The 15056-nt window shown below is 48.3% G+C and overlaps 1 protein-coding gene across 2 annotated transcripts in view; it reads right to left on the reverse strand.

Annotated features, from left to right (window-relative positions):
* Positions 1–5877, reverse strand: part of B4GALT1 (beta-1,4-galactosyltransferase 1) — a 50527-nt gene extending 44650 nt beyond the window's left edge. The window contains exon 1 of one of the 2 annotated variants that reach the window (XM_061200487.1): positions 5249–5871. In XM_061200487.1, coding sequence (XP_061056470.1) covers positions 5249–5666 — 418 coding nt within the window. In that variant the 5' untranslated portion in view covers positions 5667–5871. Of the gene's footprint in view, positions 1–5248 lie in introns of both variants that reach the window. The other variant, XM_061200488.1, reaches the window with a different exon arrangement.
* Positions 5878–15056: the final 9179 nt, after the last annotated feature.

Genomic DNA, 15056 nt, shown 5'->3' on the forward strand with positions numbered 1-15056 from the left:
CCTGTCCCCTACCCCCCAAGCCACCGCAACCTTCCAACCTGGAGGTCTCTGACCTTTAGAAAAGGATCCAAGATCTCTCCCCCAAGCCGGCAACCTGCGTAGGCCCAGGTAAACACAGAGGGCCTCACAACTGAGGCTTTTGCAATCACAGCCTCAGTCTGGCTCTCAGGATCCCTCGCCAAGTTAAGGGACAGGAGGGACCCTGTGGAGATCACCGAATCCAATCTCATGCCTTGTTAACTCCCCAGGAGTCAGGGTCTGGCTTACAGTGACCTCATCACCTGGACCACATGGGCAGTACCAGAGGCAAAGGTAAAATGGCCACGGCGGAGGCCCTCAAGGGAGTTAGCTGCGAGGGAGGACTGACTATCTGTCCTAAAACAACTGGACTGCTGCTTAACCAGATAAGAATAACTGGAATTTCCAGGTGGACATGGATTCAAGCAGAATTTCAGTCTCTGCTTCTTATCAAGTACAGGCAAGGAACACTGAGCAGGGAATAAGGCATAGGAGGCACTGGGTAAACGGTCAGTGAAGAAATCACCAGGTTTGACTTGACCACAGGATGCCTGGGCCCCTTTCACACACATCCAGAGCCCAGCTGAGCCCAAAGGGTATGAGCCTCCTGGCCCTGCCCCCAAAGTCTGGAAGGTCCCCAGGGTGGAATCCACGGAAGGGCTGGGACTGCCTGGGCATTAACTGTCCCGTCTTTCCCAAACCATAAATTAGTCTATCCCCAGCCTGGAAATCCCTACTCTGCTGCTATCCAAAGACCGTAATACCCAACCATATGGCTGCTGATGTATCATTATAGTCATTATAAAGCAGCAAGTTAAAGATTACCCACAAAGCTAATACAAGGCTTCAGAAATTAGAGGAACATTTTCACACAATCAGATAAAACCGGGACTGGAGAACTTTAATACCAACTCTGGGTTTCTGAATAAGGGAAAGAAAGAAGGAAGAAAGGAAGGAAAGGGGATGGCTAGGGAGGCAGAGACTAAACATACACACACACACTCTGGCTTCCCTAAATGACATCGGCATGGTTTAATTATGCCTCCTCTGCCTAAACTGTGAGTTCCAAAAGAGAAGGCATTTTGTCATCTCCCTCTTTGTAGCTCTAGCGCCCAGCCTAGGACAGGCATATTGTTGAATCCAGGAAAGCTGTCACCTTATCAGACCTCTCAGATGGACCCACAGACACACCTAGCAGGGATCTTCCCAAACTCAATGCCACATTAGGCCGCCCTGAGCCTCTGCACTAAGTGTCTACCGGGCAATAACGTTAAGGAAAAGCATTAGACTGGGAAGCAGGATACCTGGTTTTTCCAGCCCCAGCTGGCTACTGCCTGGCTGTAAGGCCTGAGGCAAGACCCTTCCCCTCTAGCACAATGTAGGATGGGGGCCAGGGAACTGCAGAGACCCATCCTGGGATGCCGTGGTTCCAAGATGCTGCAGTTTGAGTCCAATCTCACATGTGGCTCTTGCAACCTGTAACCCAAGGAACTTGCACCTGGTTCATCAGGTGGAGGCCCCGGTGCTTGCTCAGAGTCTGGGACAAATTACAACAGGCGGGAGACACTTCTGCGACCATCAGGCTGAGTGGAAAAAAGTGAGCCAAATAGTCATGGAGGGTATTTCTCCACCTCAGACTGTTAGACAAGAAGGCACGTCTGTGTGTAGGTCAAGAAATTATTTTCCCCAGGAAAAGCAACAGGACAAAACTGGTTTAAAAGACTAGTTACCTAACCTCCCAAAGCTTAAAGATCTGGACACAGGGGAGGCTCCCGGTGCCTCCCCAACCCCCAGGATGAGGCTCCACCGCAAGCCAGAAGGTGATGAGGCTCTAAGACTCATCCCAAAGAAGAGAGAGAGCCCTTTCCGGAGGGGAGGCCAAGACAGATGTCCTCAAAGTACACTATGTCCCAGGCAGCGTGCTTGTGTCCACATGTGTGCATATGGGGGGAGGGGGAGAAGCGGGAACAGTGTGCTGGTGGAGAAACACCTGACAGCCGAGAGCCCGGCAGACACCCAACAAGTGCTCTGTCTTGCCAAGGGTACAAATCACGGCAGAGGCTCGGCTGACACCCGCCATGAGACCTGGGGAAAACGGCTCACGGATAAGTGCTCTCCCAGGGCCCTGGCTACCTGTGGCTGTTTGCTGGCCCAGGTGCCCATGACTCTCTGGCGCCCACCTCTAGATCAGAGTCCTTTTCTGAACAAAGGAAGAGGCTCTCTTCAAAGCATAGCTGGGCAAGAGGAGAGGCTTAGGCTCGGGTTTAGGCAGTCCCTATACTCACCACCGCCCGCCTCCCACCCATAGACTGTACCAACTGCCCAGGTCAGCCCAGCCTCCCCTAACCAGTCCTACCTGAGGTACTGCCCCCGCCCCGCCCCCAGCCAGCCCCTCTCTGGGCGGGCAGCACCAGTGCTAGTCAAGTCACGTGGAGCTGCCGCCAAATCTAAGCAGAGATAAACATTCATTCCGGGAAAAGTAACTCAACACAAGGCCGCTGCTCCTCCCAGGCTGACTACATCTCCGGCAAACACCCAGGCTGCCAGAAAAGGGAGCCCCACTGCCATGGTCAGTGAGATGCTGCACAGCCCAAGGGCCAAGACGACAGCGCCTACAGGCCTGGACTCCCCGGGAGAACTCCCTGGGGAACTTGCAGGAATCCTCAGGAAAGACCCACCTTTCCCCTGCAGCCCTCACTCCTGAAAGCCTCACATCAGCCCAGCAGGTGTCCCGGGGCAGAGCCTACTATGGCTCCAAACACTGCAACCTGCCCTAATGCACAGTGTAGACACTGGCAGGATTCAAACCCAAGTCTATCTGAAGTCTATCCTGAGGCTCTAACAACCCAGGACAGATCCAACAGTGACCCGTCAGCAGCCCAGTCTGGTGCTTGGCTCCTGCAGGGAAGGGCATGCCCGTTACCCACCACCTACCAGCCCGGAGGGATCACAGCATCTGGCATAGACCCTTGGACACCAGAAAGTAGAGCCCAGTTGTGGAAAGGAACTGCAAGTAGTGAAAAGGCCACAGCTTTAAACCCCACGGATGCTTTCTCCCACAAACCTCGAAACCACCACGCAATGGCTTTGGCTGACACCTGCCCAGCTGAACAGATGGGCTTGACTCCCCCAGCCCACACACTCCCCGGGAGACTTTCAGCTTTCTCAAGGCTCTCTCCTAACCAGGAGCCTCCACTTTGAGAGCACCTAACCCTCAAACCCAAGGGCTCAATAAAAGTGAAGAAAAACACTCCACCCTCACCTTCCGGGGCTACCTCCGCAGCACCCGAAACATCACGGTCCCATGCATGTCACACAAAGGCGGACAAGCGACAGAAAGCCCAGGGTCTCTCCCCTCGCCCTCCAAAACTGTATCTCTCATGAAGTCTGTTCGTGCCGCCAGTTCAGAGTCAACGTAGAAACAGCAGTAACTCGTCACCCAATCACTGGGCAACACCAAGGTGGGCCACCACGGCCTCTCATGATTCATTGAGAAGATCCTACACCTGAAACACCAATCTAATGAACTTTGGGGTACTTTCCTTTAATTTGCTAATTAATTTCTCTTTCCTTCTACATAATATCCAGGCAACAATTAAAAACAAAAGATCAAAATCTGGCCTCTCTGTGGTCTGAGAACTCACCAGCCCTCTTCCTCCTTCTCTGCTGTTCACAGCCATCTCCAGAGTCTGAGAAAATGAAACTTCAAGTCCCAGGTCCTATTTGCCATGTACTTAACATACACAATCTCATTTAGTCCTAAAAATAACTCTGTGAGTTAAGCATGGACAACCCCGTTTTACACAAGAGAAAGAGACTCTGAGGAACTCTGTAACATGCCTGAGGTCAGATACTTAGCAGCATGGTAAAGATTCCATTTCATTTTACAGGACCAGTCTGCTTCCCAGACTAACCATCAAGTCCAAAAGAATTCAAGTTTCTGCTTAAAAAAAAAAAAAAAGTCCCCTTTATTACCACAATTCGTGTCTGACCAATTCCAGGAGCATCCTCCCAAACTTGATATGAAAATACTGAAGTAATTATTGGAGAAATTGAGCAAGAGTGTGTAGGAGGCCTGCTCTGTCTGGGCTCTGTGAAAAAGTGACAGTTCCTACTGGCAGGATGCCTGCCCTCCTGCCAGGGCCCCTCACTCAGAATGACATTCTCTACACCCTGGCATTGAAACTGAGCAGCCACCAGTGTGGTAATCTTGGGAGCAACCCATGGCTGCCTTGTGCCTGACTGCCTGTGGATTACAGGTCAAGGGGAGGTCCCGGTGGGCATGGGCTCAGCCTCCTCGTGACATAAGGAATGCAAACCCACCGACCCAAGCTCTCTGCTTGTGCTGAAACAGAGGCTGGAGTCCCGGTTCAGATCATCTGGGCAAGATACCTGAGACTCCAGGCTGCTGCTACCAGGAAGGGACAACTTGGTGCTAACTGATTATATTTTAGCCCTCCAGCCCCCAGGGTACACACATTATACTGGTACAAATACCCTCGGCCCCTGGGAGGGCCCTGCTTTTGGGAAGCTACAAGGGCAGGAAGCAGGGTAGGAGGGCCCCAGGGCAGGGATCTACGCAGAGGAGGAACTGAACACAATAGTGACAATTTACTGAGGGCTTACCCTCATTCTTGTAAACGCTTGTTTACACTGTTTGGTCTAATCTTCCAAAACACCCCCCGGAAACAGGTACCACTTATTCCCATTTAACAGATGAAAAACCAGAGGTTCAGGGACAAGTTACTTGCCCAAAAGCTTAGGAAAAGAGTTAACCCACACTCAGGAGGCAGTGGCTCTATGTGAAGACAGGAGATGTGACCTGGGAGGTCTGCTCCCTTCCCTCCTGGAGGCCTCATCATCAGCGTTCCAAACCAGAGAGAGCGGGTTACTCTGAGCTGCCTCGTAGTCCCTACCAGAGTTAGCAGAGAGAAGGCTGCTCCGAGTTCTAAGCAGACTCAAACTCCCAAAACTTCTTGAGGCTTGGGCCAGAGCAGGGAAGTCTCCAAGGCCTTCTCCGGTTCTGGGATCGGGGGTGGGTGGGTGGCGGTGGCTACGGCTTACTTAAACCGTCCCCGACCCAGCCTCCAGCATGAATCCGAAGGGACTCACCTCCCAACCTCTCACCCCCATCCAGCCCGGAACCTGTTTGGGATTAGGGGCTCTGATCCGGAATAGGGAGACTGGCTGTCGAGGAAGAGGGCATGGGCGAACGTGCATGGTACCTTACCGAGCAGCGGGGACTCCTCAGGGCATGCGGGCAGCGACAGTGCTGTGGCGGGGGGCACTGGGGCCGAAGTCAAGTTGCTCCCGGGGCCGGGGCCGGGGCGAGAGTCCGCGTCTGGGTTGGAGGCGCCACCCAAGCGCGGCTTGGAAGAGGTGCGCAAAGGCAGCGGCGGTGCGGCCCCTCGGGGCCGGAGCTCCCCGGAGGGCTGCCCGATGGCGGCGGCGCCGTTAGAGCTGCCCTGCAGCGGTGTGGGGACTCCGACCAGCTGAGGCAGGCGGCTCAGGTCGCGGCCGACCAGGTAGTAGACGAGGGTGACTCCAAGATGCAGCGCGCAGACAGCCACGAGCAGGCGGCAGGCCCGCTGCAGGGACGCGCCCGGCATCGCGGCGCTGCCGCCCAGGAGCGGCTCCCGAAACCTCATCTTCCCGCCGCCGCTTTAAGAGGGGGGGTGTGCTACCGCGGGGAGGGCGGCCCGCCCGGCCCGCCCGCGGGCCGCCGGCCAGACACTGCAGGACCACTGCAATTGGGGGAGGGACCGGGGGAGGAGGCGAGGGAGCGGCGCCGGCGGGCAGGCGGCGGAACTCAGACTCGGGCCGGCTCAGCAGCCCAGCAAGCAAAGTGCGGCCGAGGGGGCTGGCGCGGACGGGGGCGGGGCCGAGGCCGCCAGCGGGGCGGGGGCAGGGCCGCCGGCTGGAGCCGCGTTTTCGGGACAGGAGCTGGGGGCGGGGCCGTGTGGGGCGGGGCCGAGCTGCGGGGCGGGGCCTGTGGAGGGTGGGCCGCCGGGGCGGAGCCGTTCGGGGCGGCAGTTGGCAGCCCGCAGCCTTGGAGCTGAGCTTTCGGGCCCTCACGCCGCCCTCCTCCGCAGCCTGCCCCGTGGGGCTTCGGTCCCTACTAAGCCGCGCTTCCCCCTCCTCCTCCTCTTCCTCCGAGCTGCCCCAGAGAAGCGCCGCCACTTCCTGCGGTGCTGAAGGGCTGGGTTATGCGCCTGGGCCTGCAGCGCGGCGTCAGAGAGGAGGGAGAACAGAGCAGACTAGTCGTGGTCTTGAGGGGTCGGGGGCCGCGGCGGCTTTCCTGAGGGTGGACCTCGGTAGACCTGGGGGGAGGGTCAGGAAGAGGGGCGGAGAAGGGTTGCCCAGGAAACGGCTTCGACGCCCAGCAGGAGGTAGGACAGCGGAAGAGGGAGTCTCTGGGACGTTCGGAACCCCCTCCCTTGGCCGAGCTAGGCCCCTCTACCGAGGTGGGGGCCCAGCAACTAGGCGCGGCTCACCCGGCGTCCTGCGGAAAAGAAAGTGGACGAGTCTCTGCCTCTCTGAGCTCACTGTCCTACAGCCCAGGTTAGGGGATCCCAGAGACCCGCCCAGCTCGGTTGTGGGGATGCGTGGGTGCTTCTAGCGCATCCCACACCATGCACTGCGTGGGAGGGTGTCAAAGAGCCCCAGTGACCCCCACGCCGCCATGCAGGAGGAGATCAGAAGGCTTTATTTACAGTCTGCGCGGGCCTGGACACAATGTCATGAAGTAGGAATTGTTCCCATTTTACAGATAGAATTCAAGGCTCAGGAAGGTTAAGAAGCTTGCTTAGGATCCCACAGCTGGTGAGAGGCAGAGGCAGAATTCTGGCTCTAAAACCTTTATTTACCACTTGTTGATTTGCTAGTAAGGGCTGGAAGCTGTGTGGGTGAGAGGTTTAGGCACTGAAGTCCTTTGGTTCAAATTTGACCCAGAGGCCACTCGTCAGGCCCACCTGGTTGCCTGAGTGAGCAGGGACACCTCATTTCTGAGAAGGACTCATGGAGGTGCTGTCACTTATGTGGATGGGGAAGCTGAGGGCTGTGGCAGCCTACTCTGAAGTGGAGGAAATAATAACAATGCTACCATAGACTGAGAGTTTCCTATATACCAGTCAGACACAAGTGTAACTGCTTTACATACATTGCCTCAATCCTAACAACACCATGAAGTGGGCAGTTGTTACTCTCACCATTTCACGGATGAGAAAACTGAGGCTCAGGAGTTGACATGTGGTTGTGATCACACAGAATCTACTTTCTTCACTTGGCTTCCTGGACATCAGGCTTTTCTGATCTTCCTCATTCCACTGGCCACTCCTCTGTCTCTTTTCTGGGCTTCTCTCTTCCCTGGTTGTTGAAGGCCCCAGGCCATAGTCCATGATGCTCTTTTCTGTCTACACAGAAAAGAGTGTGATTTATATTCAGTAATATCTGTATGCTGATGACTGCAAAATTTTCCATCTCCAGCCCTGACCAACCAACTCATATTCCACTGCCTCTCTTACTGGCATCTCAAACTCAGCACCTACTCCCTACACTCCACTCCCATTCTTACTTACCTCAGAGAATGGCACTGTTGTTCATCCATTTCCCCCAAGCCTCGAACCTAAAAGGTGTCCTCAATGTGCTTTTCTTATTCTTAAATGCCATTTCCAATCCCTCAGCAAGTCTTGTCAGTGCTACCTTCAAATTATCAAAATTAACCACTTGCTAACTCTGCTGTAACTGTCCTGGACCAAGCCACCATCATGTTGACCTGGGTTATAAGGTAGCCTCCTACTTGGTCACCCTGCTTCTACCTCCACCATGCCCCCTCCCCAGTCTATTCTCCAAACAGCAGCTAGGGAGATCTTTGTAAGCATAAATCAGTTCATGCCATTTTATTTAGAACGAACTCCAAATTTGTAGAAGCCCTGTCTAATCTGGTTTCTATCTCTATTCCCCATCCTCTTCTCCTATCACCCTCTACCATGCTCTACGTACTTTAGCCACACTGACCTAACTGCTGCTATTCCTTGAACTTGCCCTGTTACTTCCTACCTCAGGACCTTCGTACTTGCTGTTCACTTAGCCTGAAACACTTATGAAATACTTAGCCCCATACTTCATTCAGATCTCTCAAATGTCACCTTATAAGAGAGGTCTTCTCAGACTACCCTATGTAGAATAGTCCCCCACCCAAAGCTGCTTAACCTGCTTGATTTTTTTCAGAGTAGGTATCACTACCCAGAATTATACATTTAATTTATTGTTTGTTGTCTGTCTCTCTCATTAGAAGATCAGCTGCATGAGTGCAAGAACTTTCTCTCTTGTTCACTACTATATCCTCAGCTCCTAGAAATGAACCGGACACATAGTTGGCACTGAATAGATATTTGTTAAAATACCTGTTAATGAATGCTTATGATCATCTTGATAATGTGGGAAGGGGAGAGGGGAAGAACTATTGTAGTTAGAACACAAATTCAAGAGTCGTTCACCAGGGAACTGGTGAGGGTGAAGCTGGCCCCAACAGTCTATGCCTAGAGAAAAATGCCTGGCTAATAAGTGAGGATGGGTCAGAATAGTCCCCTATCTGAAAAATGTGAGGAGGGGAAAATGGAGGTGTATCTTCCATGTGTCCAGATAATGACCAGGAGACAGACTTGAGGGGAGGTTAGGGGTCACAGACCTACCCCAAGACCCTCGCTGTGGCCAGAAAGCAGGAAAAGGAACAGTACTTGCTAACTATCTCTTGGGAACATGCAGAGTCCACCGAGGCCTGACACAGCCTCAACAGCCCCCCACCCAGAGGTGCCTAGAATTGGTAAATTTCTTGCTTCACAAAGGCCCAGAAAGTCAGAAACTCTCCGGACAACATTGTCCAGCTGTCTAAACCTGAACTGGAGTTAGAGACAGAGACAGACCCAAGATAACCTTCTCCAGCTCTTTTCACTCTCGGCTTTGTCAGGTGAAAAATTAATACCATGGGGAGATACCTGGAGGAAGAAGTAGCAGTGCTGACTGGACAAAAGCTCGGATCTGCGTGGGTTTGGTAGTTTGCCCATCCAATGCTGATCTGCCCAGAATCACCCCGCTGTCTGCTTCTCCCTGCAGGCTGCCTTCAGCTGGTTAGTGGCATTCCCTCTGCCCTCTCATAGTACCCTCATTGCACCTGTCAGTTTACATTTGTTTCACCCTAGTAGATCAGAAGGGCATATAATAGTGCCTGGCACATGGTAGACAGTTACTTGTTTCTGTGTAACACACCACCCCAAAGCTTAGTATCTTAAAATGAGCCATTTCTTTCTTAGAATATTGTGGGTTGACTGGCAGTTCTGCTTCACGTGGTATCAGCTGGGGCACTGGCACAGTTGGAAGTTCCAAAATGGCGTCACTCACATGGCTGGCAGCTGACACTGGCTGGGGGCTGGATTAGAATGGGTCATGTTTCAGGAGCCTTGGTTCTTCTCCACATGGATTTCTCCACAAGGGCCTCTCACATGGCTACTTGGGTTTCCTCACAAACTGGAGGGTGTGTTCCTACAATGAGCATTTCAAGAACAAGGTAAGAAAATGCACATCCCTTAGGGCCTAGCCTTAAGCATCAGTTCTGTGGGCATTTTAGTTAAATTATGGAGCAGCCCAGATTCAGGGGGAGTAGAAATAGACTCTACCACTTGATGAGAGGAGGGGTAAAGAATTGGCAGCCATCCTTTTTAATCCACCATAGTTTGCCCAGTGGCCACAAGTTTCGATTCCTCGAAATCATATCATCTAAATTAGGTCCAGATATGGTTCCTCAGGTTCAGAGACGTATGAACTATAAAACAAATTACCTTCTTCTTCTTCCTGAGTAATTCAGTCCAAAGGCCACTAGGTAGGGATGAACAAGGTAGGAGTCCAAAGGCCACTAGGTAGGGATGAACAAGGTAGGAGTCCAAATGTCATAGGCATGGATAGTGTGTCAAAGCTCAACTGAACAAGGAGGGGAGGGCAGCCCAGCACAGGGTGTCAAAGCCCAAGCAGAGTAAAGAGGGCATCCATGGAGTATTAGGGTATTAGGGGTTTCTGTGAAGTAGGGCAGCCCAGTGCAGCGTGTTGGAGCCCAAGTGGGATGAGGAGATTGTTAAATACAGGGAGACTGATTAAAAGTAACTATATATATACATAATGAGAGTCACCCAAGTTTCTGACTGTCCAAGAAGGGAGTTACAAATATGGACAAATAGAAAACTAAAATGAACTCTGACACTTTACTGGAATTGGAGAAATTACTGTGAATTCATAGTTTTCAATATATAGATAGATAATGAAATAAATATAGATGTGTGTGTGTTCATATGTAAATATGAGGGAATATCTGGGAGAAGTTCTGAGGGCAGAAACTTCCCAATAGCAATGAGCACATCTATACCCAAATCTTGGTTTCTAAACACCATTTTCAAATAAAAGAAACTAGATATTCTAGGAGAAAAAGCTGATCTCAGGGATATTACAAGATGAGCCTGGAAAATCTTGTGCCAGAAAGTAAGAAAGAGCTCAAAGAATGATGACAATATGTCAAAAGAACACAGAAATCAGTTTGAAAAGGCTTCCATTGGCCAAATCTGGAACAATTTGAGCATGAAGATAAATATTGATAGGAACAGTTTACAACCACTTGAACAAAATAGGAAACCGTGAGTTCATACTGATATAAAGAAACTTTTTAAATTTTATTTTATTGGAGTATAGTTGATTTACAAGGTTGTGTTAGTTTCAGGTGTACAGGAAAGTGATTCAGTTATACATATACATATATTCTTTCTATTTTGTATTCTTTTCTCATATAGGTTATCACAGAACATTAAATTTTTTAAATTAATTTACTTTTGGCTGCATTGGGTCTTTGTTGCTGTGCACAGGCTTTCTCTAGTTGCAGCGAGCGGGAGCTACTCTTCACTGCGGTGTGCAGGCTTCTCACTGCGGTGGCTTCTCTTGTTGCAGAGCATGGGCTCTAGGCACGCGGGCTTCAGTAGTTGTGGTGCAGTCTCAGTAGTTGTGGCTCGCGGGCTCCAGAGCACAGGCTCAGTAGTTGTGGCGCACGGGTTTAGTTGCTCTGTGGCATGTGGGATCCTCCCAGACCAGGGATTGAACCCGTGTCCTCTGCATTGGCAGGTGGATTCCTAACCACTGTGCCACTAGGGAAGTCCCTATCACAGCATACTGAGTAGAGTTCCCTGTGCTATACAGTAGGTCCTTGTTGGTTATCTATCTTACATATAGTAGTGTATGTACATTCATCCCAAACTCCTGATTTATTCCTCCCCCCACCCACATTTCCCTTTTGGTAATCGTAAGTTTGTTTTCAATATCTGTAACTCTGTTTCTGTTTTGTGAATAAGTTCATCTGTATCATTTTTTAATTAGATTCTACATGTGAGTGATGTCATATGATATTTGTCTTTCTCTGTCTGACTTCACTTAGTATGATAATCTCTAGGTCCATCCATGTTGCTGCAAATGGCATTATTTCATTCTTTTTTATGGCTGAGTAATATTCCATTGTATATATGTACTACATCTTCTTTATCCATCCCTCTGTTGATGGACATTTAGGTTGCTTCCATGTCTTGGCTATTGTAAACAGTGCTGCAATGACTATTGGGGTACATGTATCTTTTTCGATTATGGTTTTCTCTGGATATATGCCCATGAGTGGGATTGCTGGATCACATGGTAATTCTATTTTTAGTTTTTTAAGGAAACTCCATACTGTTCTCCATATTGGCTGTATCAATTTTCATTGCCACCAACAGTGCAAGAGGGTTCCCTTTTCTCCACACCCTCTCCAGCATTTATTGCTTGTAAGTTTTTTGATAATGGCCATTCTGATGGGTGTGTGGTGATACCTCATTGCATTTCTCTAATAATTAGTGATGTTGAGCATCTTTTCATGTGCTTTTTGGCCATCCGTATGTCTTCTTTGGAGAAATGTCTATTTAGATCTGCCCATTTTTTGATTGGGTTGTCTGGTTTTTTGACACAGAGCTGCATGAGCTGCTTTTGTGTTTTGGAGATTAATCCCTTGTTGGTCGCTTCATTTGCAAATATTTTCTCCCATTCTGAGGGTTGTCTTTTCGTTTTGTTTATGGTTTCCTTTGCTGTGAAGCTTTTAAGTTAATTAGGATAAAGACACTTTAATGAGTAATGAGATATTTACATAACTTCAAAGTACCTCCCCCACAAAACACTTGTGATTTCAATGGGAAACATTAGAGAAATCCAAATTATTAAACATTCTACAAAATAACTATCCTGAAATCCTAAAAAATGTCAAGATCATGATAGTCAAGGAAAGACTGAGGAACTGTTCCCCATTAAAGGAGACTAAAGAGAAGTGAATGCCAAATGCATCACCGTGATTCTGAAGTGGATCCTTCTGCCATAAAGAATATTTGGAGAACAACCAGTGAGACTTGACTGGGGCCTAAAGGTAAGATGATAGTAAACCCACGCACATATGGTCACCTAATCTGTGACAAAGGAGGCAAAAATATACGATGGAGAAAAGACAGCTTCTTCAATAAGTGGTGCTGGGAAAACCAGACAGCTACATGTAAAAGAATGAAATTAGAACACTCCCTAACACCATACACAAAAATAAACTCAAAGTGGATTAAAGACCTGAGTGTGAGGCCAGACACTATAAAACTCTTAGAGGAAAACATAGGCAAAACACTCTTTGACATAAATCGCAGCAGGATCTTTTCTGACCCACCTCCTAGAGTAATGAAAATAAAAACAAAAATTAACAAATGGGATCTAATTAAACTTAAAAGCTTTTGCACAGCAAAGGAAACCATAAACAAGATGAAAAGACAGCCCTCAAAATGGGAGAAAATATTTGCAAACGAAGCAATGGACAAGGGATTAATCTCCAAAATATACAAATAGCTCAGGCAGCTCAATATCAAAAAAACAAACAACCCACTCAAAAAATGGGCTGAAGACCTAAATAGACATTTCTCCAAAGAAGACATACAGATGGCCAACAAACATATGAAGAGATGCTCAACATCACTAATTATTAGAGAAATGCAAATCAAAACTACAATGAGGTATCACCTCACACCCATCAGAATGACCATCATCAAAGAACCTACAGGGCTTCCCTGGTGGCGCAGTGGTTAAGAATCTGCCTGCCAATGCAGGGGACACTGGTTCGAGCCCTGATCTGGGAAGATCCCACATGCCGCGGAGCAACTAAGCCCGTGAGCCACAACTACTGAGCCTGCGCGTCTGGAGCCTGTGCTCTGCAACGGGAGAGGCCGCTGCGACAGTGAGAGGCCCGTGCACCGCAATGAAGAGTGGCCCCCGCTCGCCGCAACCGGAGAAAGCCCTCGCACAGAAACGAAGACCCAACACAGCCAAAAATAAATAAATAAATAAATTTTAAAAATAAATAAAAATTAAAAAACCTACAAACAATAAATGCTGGAGAGGGTGTGGAGAAAAGGGAACCCTCTTGCACTGTTGGTGACAATGAAAAATTGATACAGCCACAGCCACTATGGAGAACAGTATGGAGCTTCCTTAAAAACCTAAAAATAGAATTACCATATGATCCAGCAATACCACTTCTGGGCATATACACAGACAAAACCATAATTCAAAAAGACACATGCACCCCAATGTTCACTGCAGCACTATTTACAATAGCCAGGACATGGAAGCAACCTAAACGTCCATCAACAGAGGAATGGATAAAGAAGATGTGGCACATATATACAATGGAATATTATTCAGCCATAAAAAGGAATGAAATTGGGTCATTCGTCGAGACGTGGATGGACCTAGAGACTGTCATACAGAATGAAGTTAAGTCAGAAAGAGAAAAACAATGTGGAATCTAGAAAAATGGTACAGATGAACCGGTTTGCAAGGCAGAAATAAAGACAGAGATGTAGAGAACAAATGTATGGACACCAAGTGGGGAAAGCGGGGGGTTGGGGGTTAGGGGTGGGATGAATTGGGAGATTGGGATTGACATAGATACACTAATATGTGTAAAACAGATAACTAATAAGAACCTGCTGTATAGCACAGGGAACTCCACTTCGCTGTACAGTAGAAACTAACACAACATTTTAAAACAACTATATCCCAATTAAAAAAAATTATAAAAGGAACAGAAAAAAAAAGCAATTCACTGCCATTTAAAAATGAAAGAATAAAGAGTTACATATAAAAAAAAGAAAGAGAAAAACAAATATATGTTAACGCATATATGTGGAATCTAGAAAAATGGTATAAATGATCTTATTTGCAAAACAGAAATAGAGACACAGATGTAGAGAACAAATGAATGGACACCAAGGGGGGAAGCGGGTGGATGGGATGAATTGGGAGATTGGGTTTGACGTATATACACTATTGATACTATGTGTAAAATAGATAATTAATGAGAAACTATTGTATAGCTCAGAGAACTCTACTCAGTGTTCTGTGGTGACCTAAACGGGAAGGGAACCCAAAAAAGAGGGAATATATGTATACGTATAGCTGATTCACTTTGCTGTACATTAGAAACTAACACAACATTGTAAAGCAACGATACTCCAATAAAAATTAGTAAAAAATTAAAAAAATAAAAGTATTTGCCCTGTTGGGCCATCACACACAAAAAAAAGATGATAGTAATATATAATGTTAATTTCTTTATTTTGATGATTGTGGTTATGTTGGAAATATGCACATAAGGTTTTGGGTAATGTGGCATCATGTCAGAAATTTACTCTCAAAGAGTCCAAAAAAGTATTTGTACTAAACTTGCAACTTTCCTGTAAGTTATCTTTTCCCGTACAGATCCAACATACAATGGGAAGACAGAGACAGGAAAATCATAATAGAAACTCCCACTTAAAAAGGGGTAATAAAAGGCACATAGCGGTCCTTAGGTCTTTAGGAAATCTGAGATCCAATAGCGCAAATGTCACCAATTCCCCCTGCTCCAGGAGCAGGGAATGTGATTCTCTGTGGCTCTTCACCCTCTGGGC

Source organism: Eubalaena glacialis, chromosome 9, assembly GCF_028564815.1.
Source record: "Eubalaena glacialis isolate mEubGla1 chromosome 9, mEubGla1.1.hap2.+ XY, whole genome shotgun sequence".
In the NCBI taxonomy this organism is placed as follows: Eukaryota; Metazoa; Chordata; class Mammalia; order Artiodactyla; family Balaenidae; genus Eubalaena; species Eubalaena glacialis.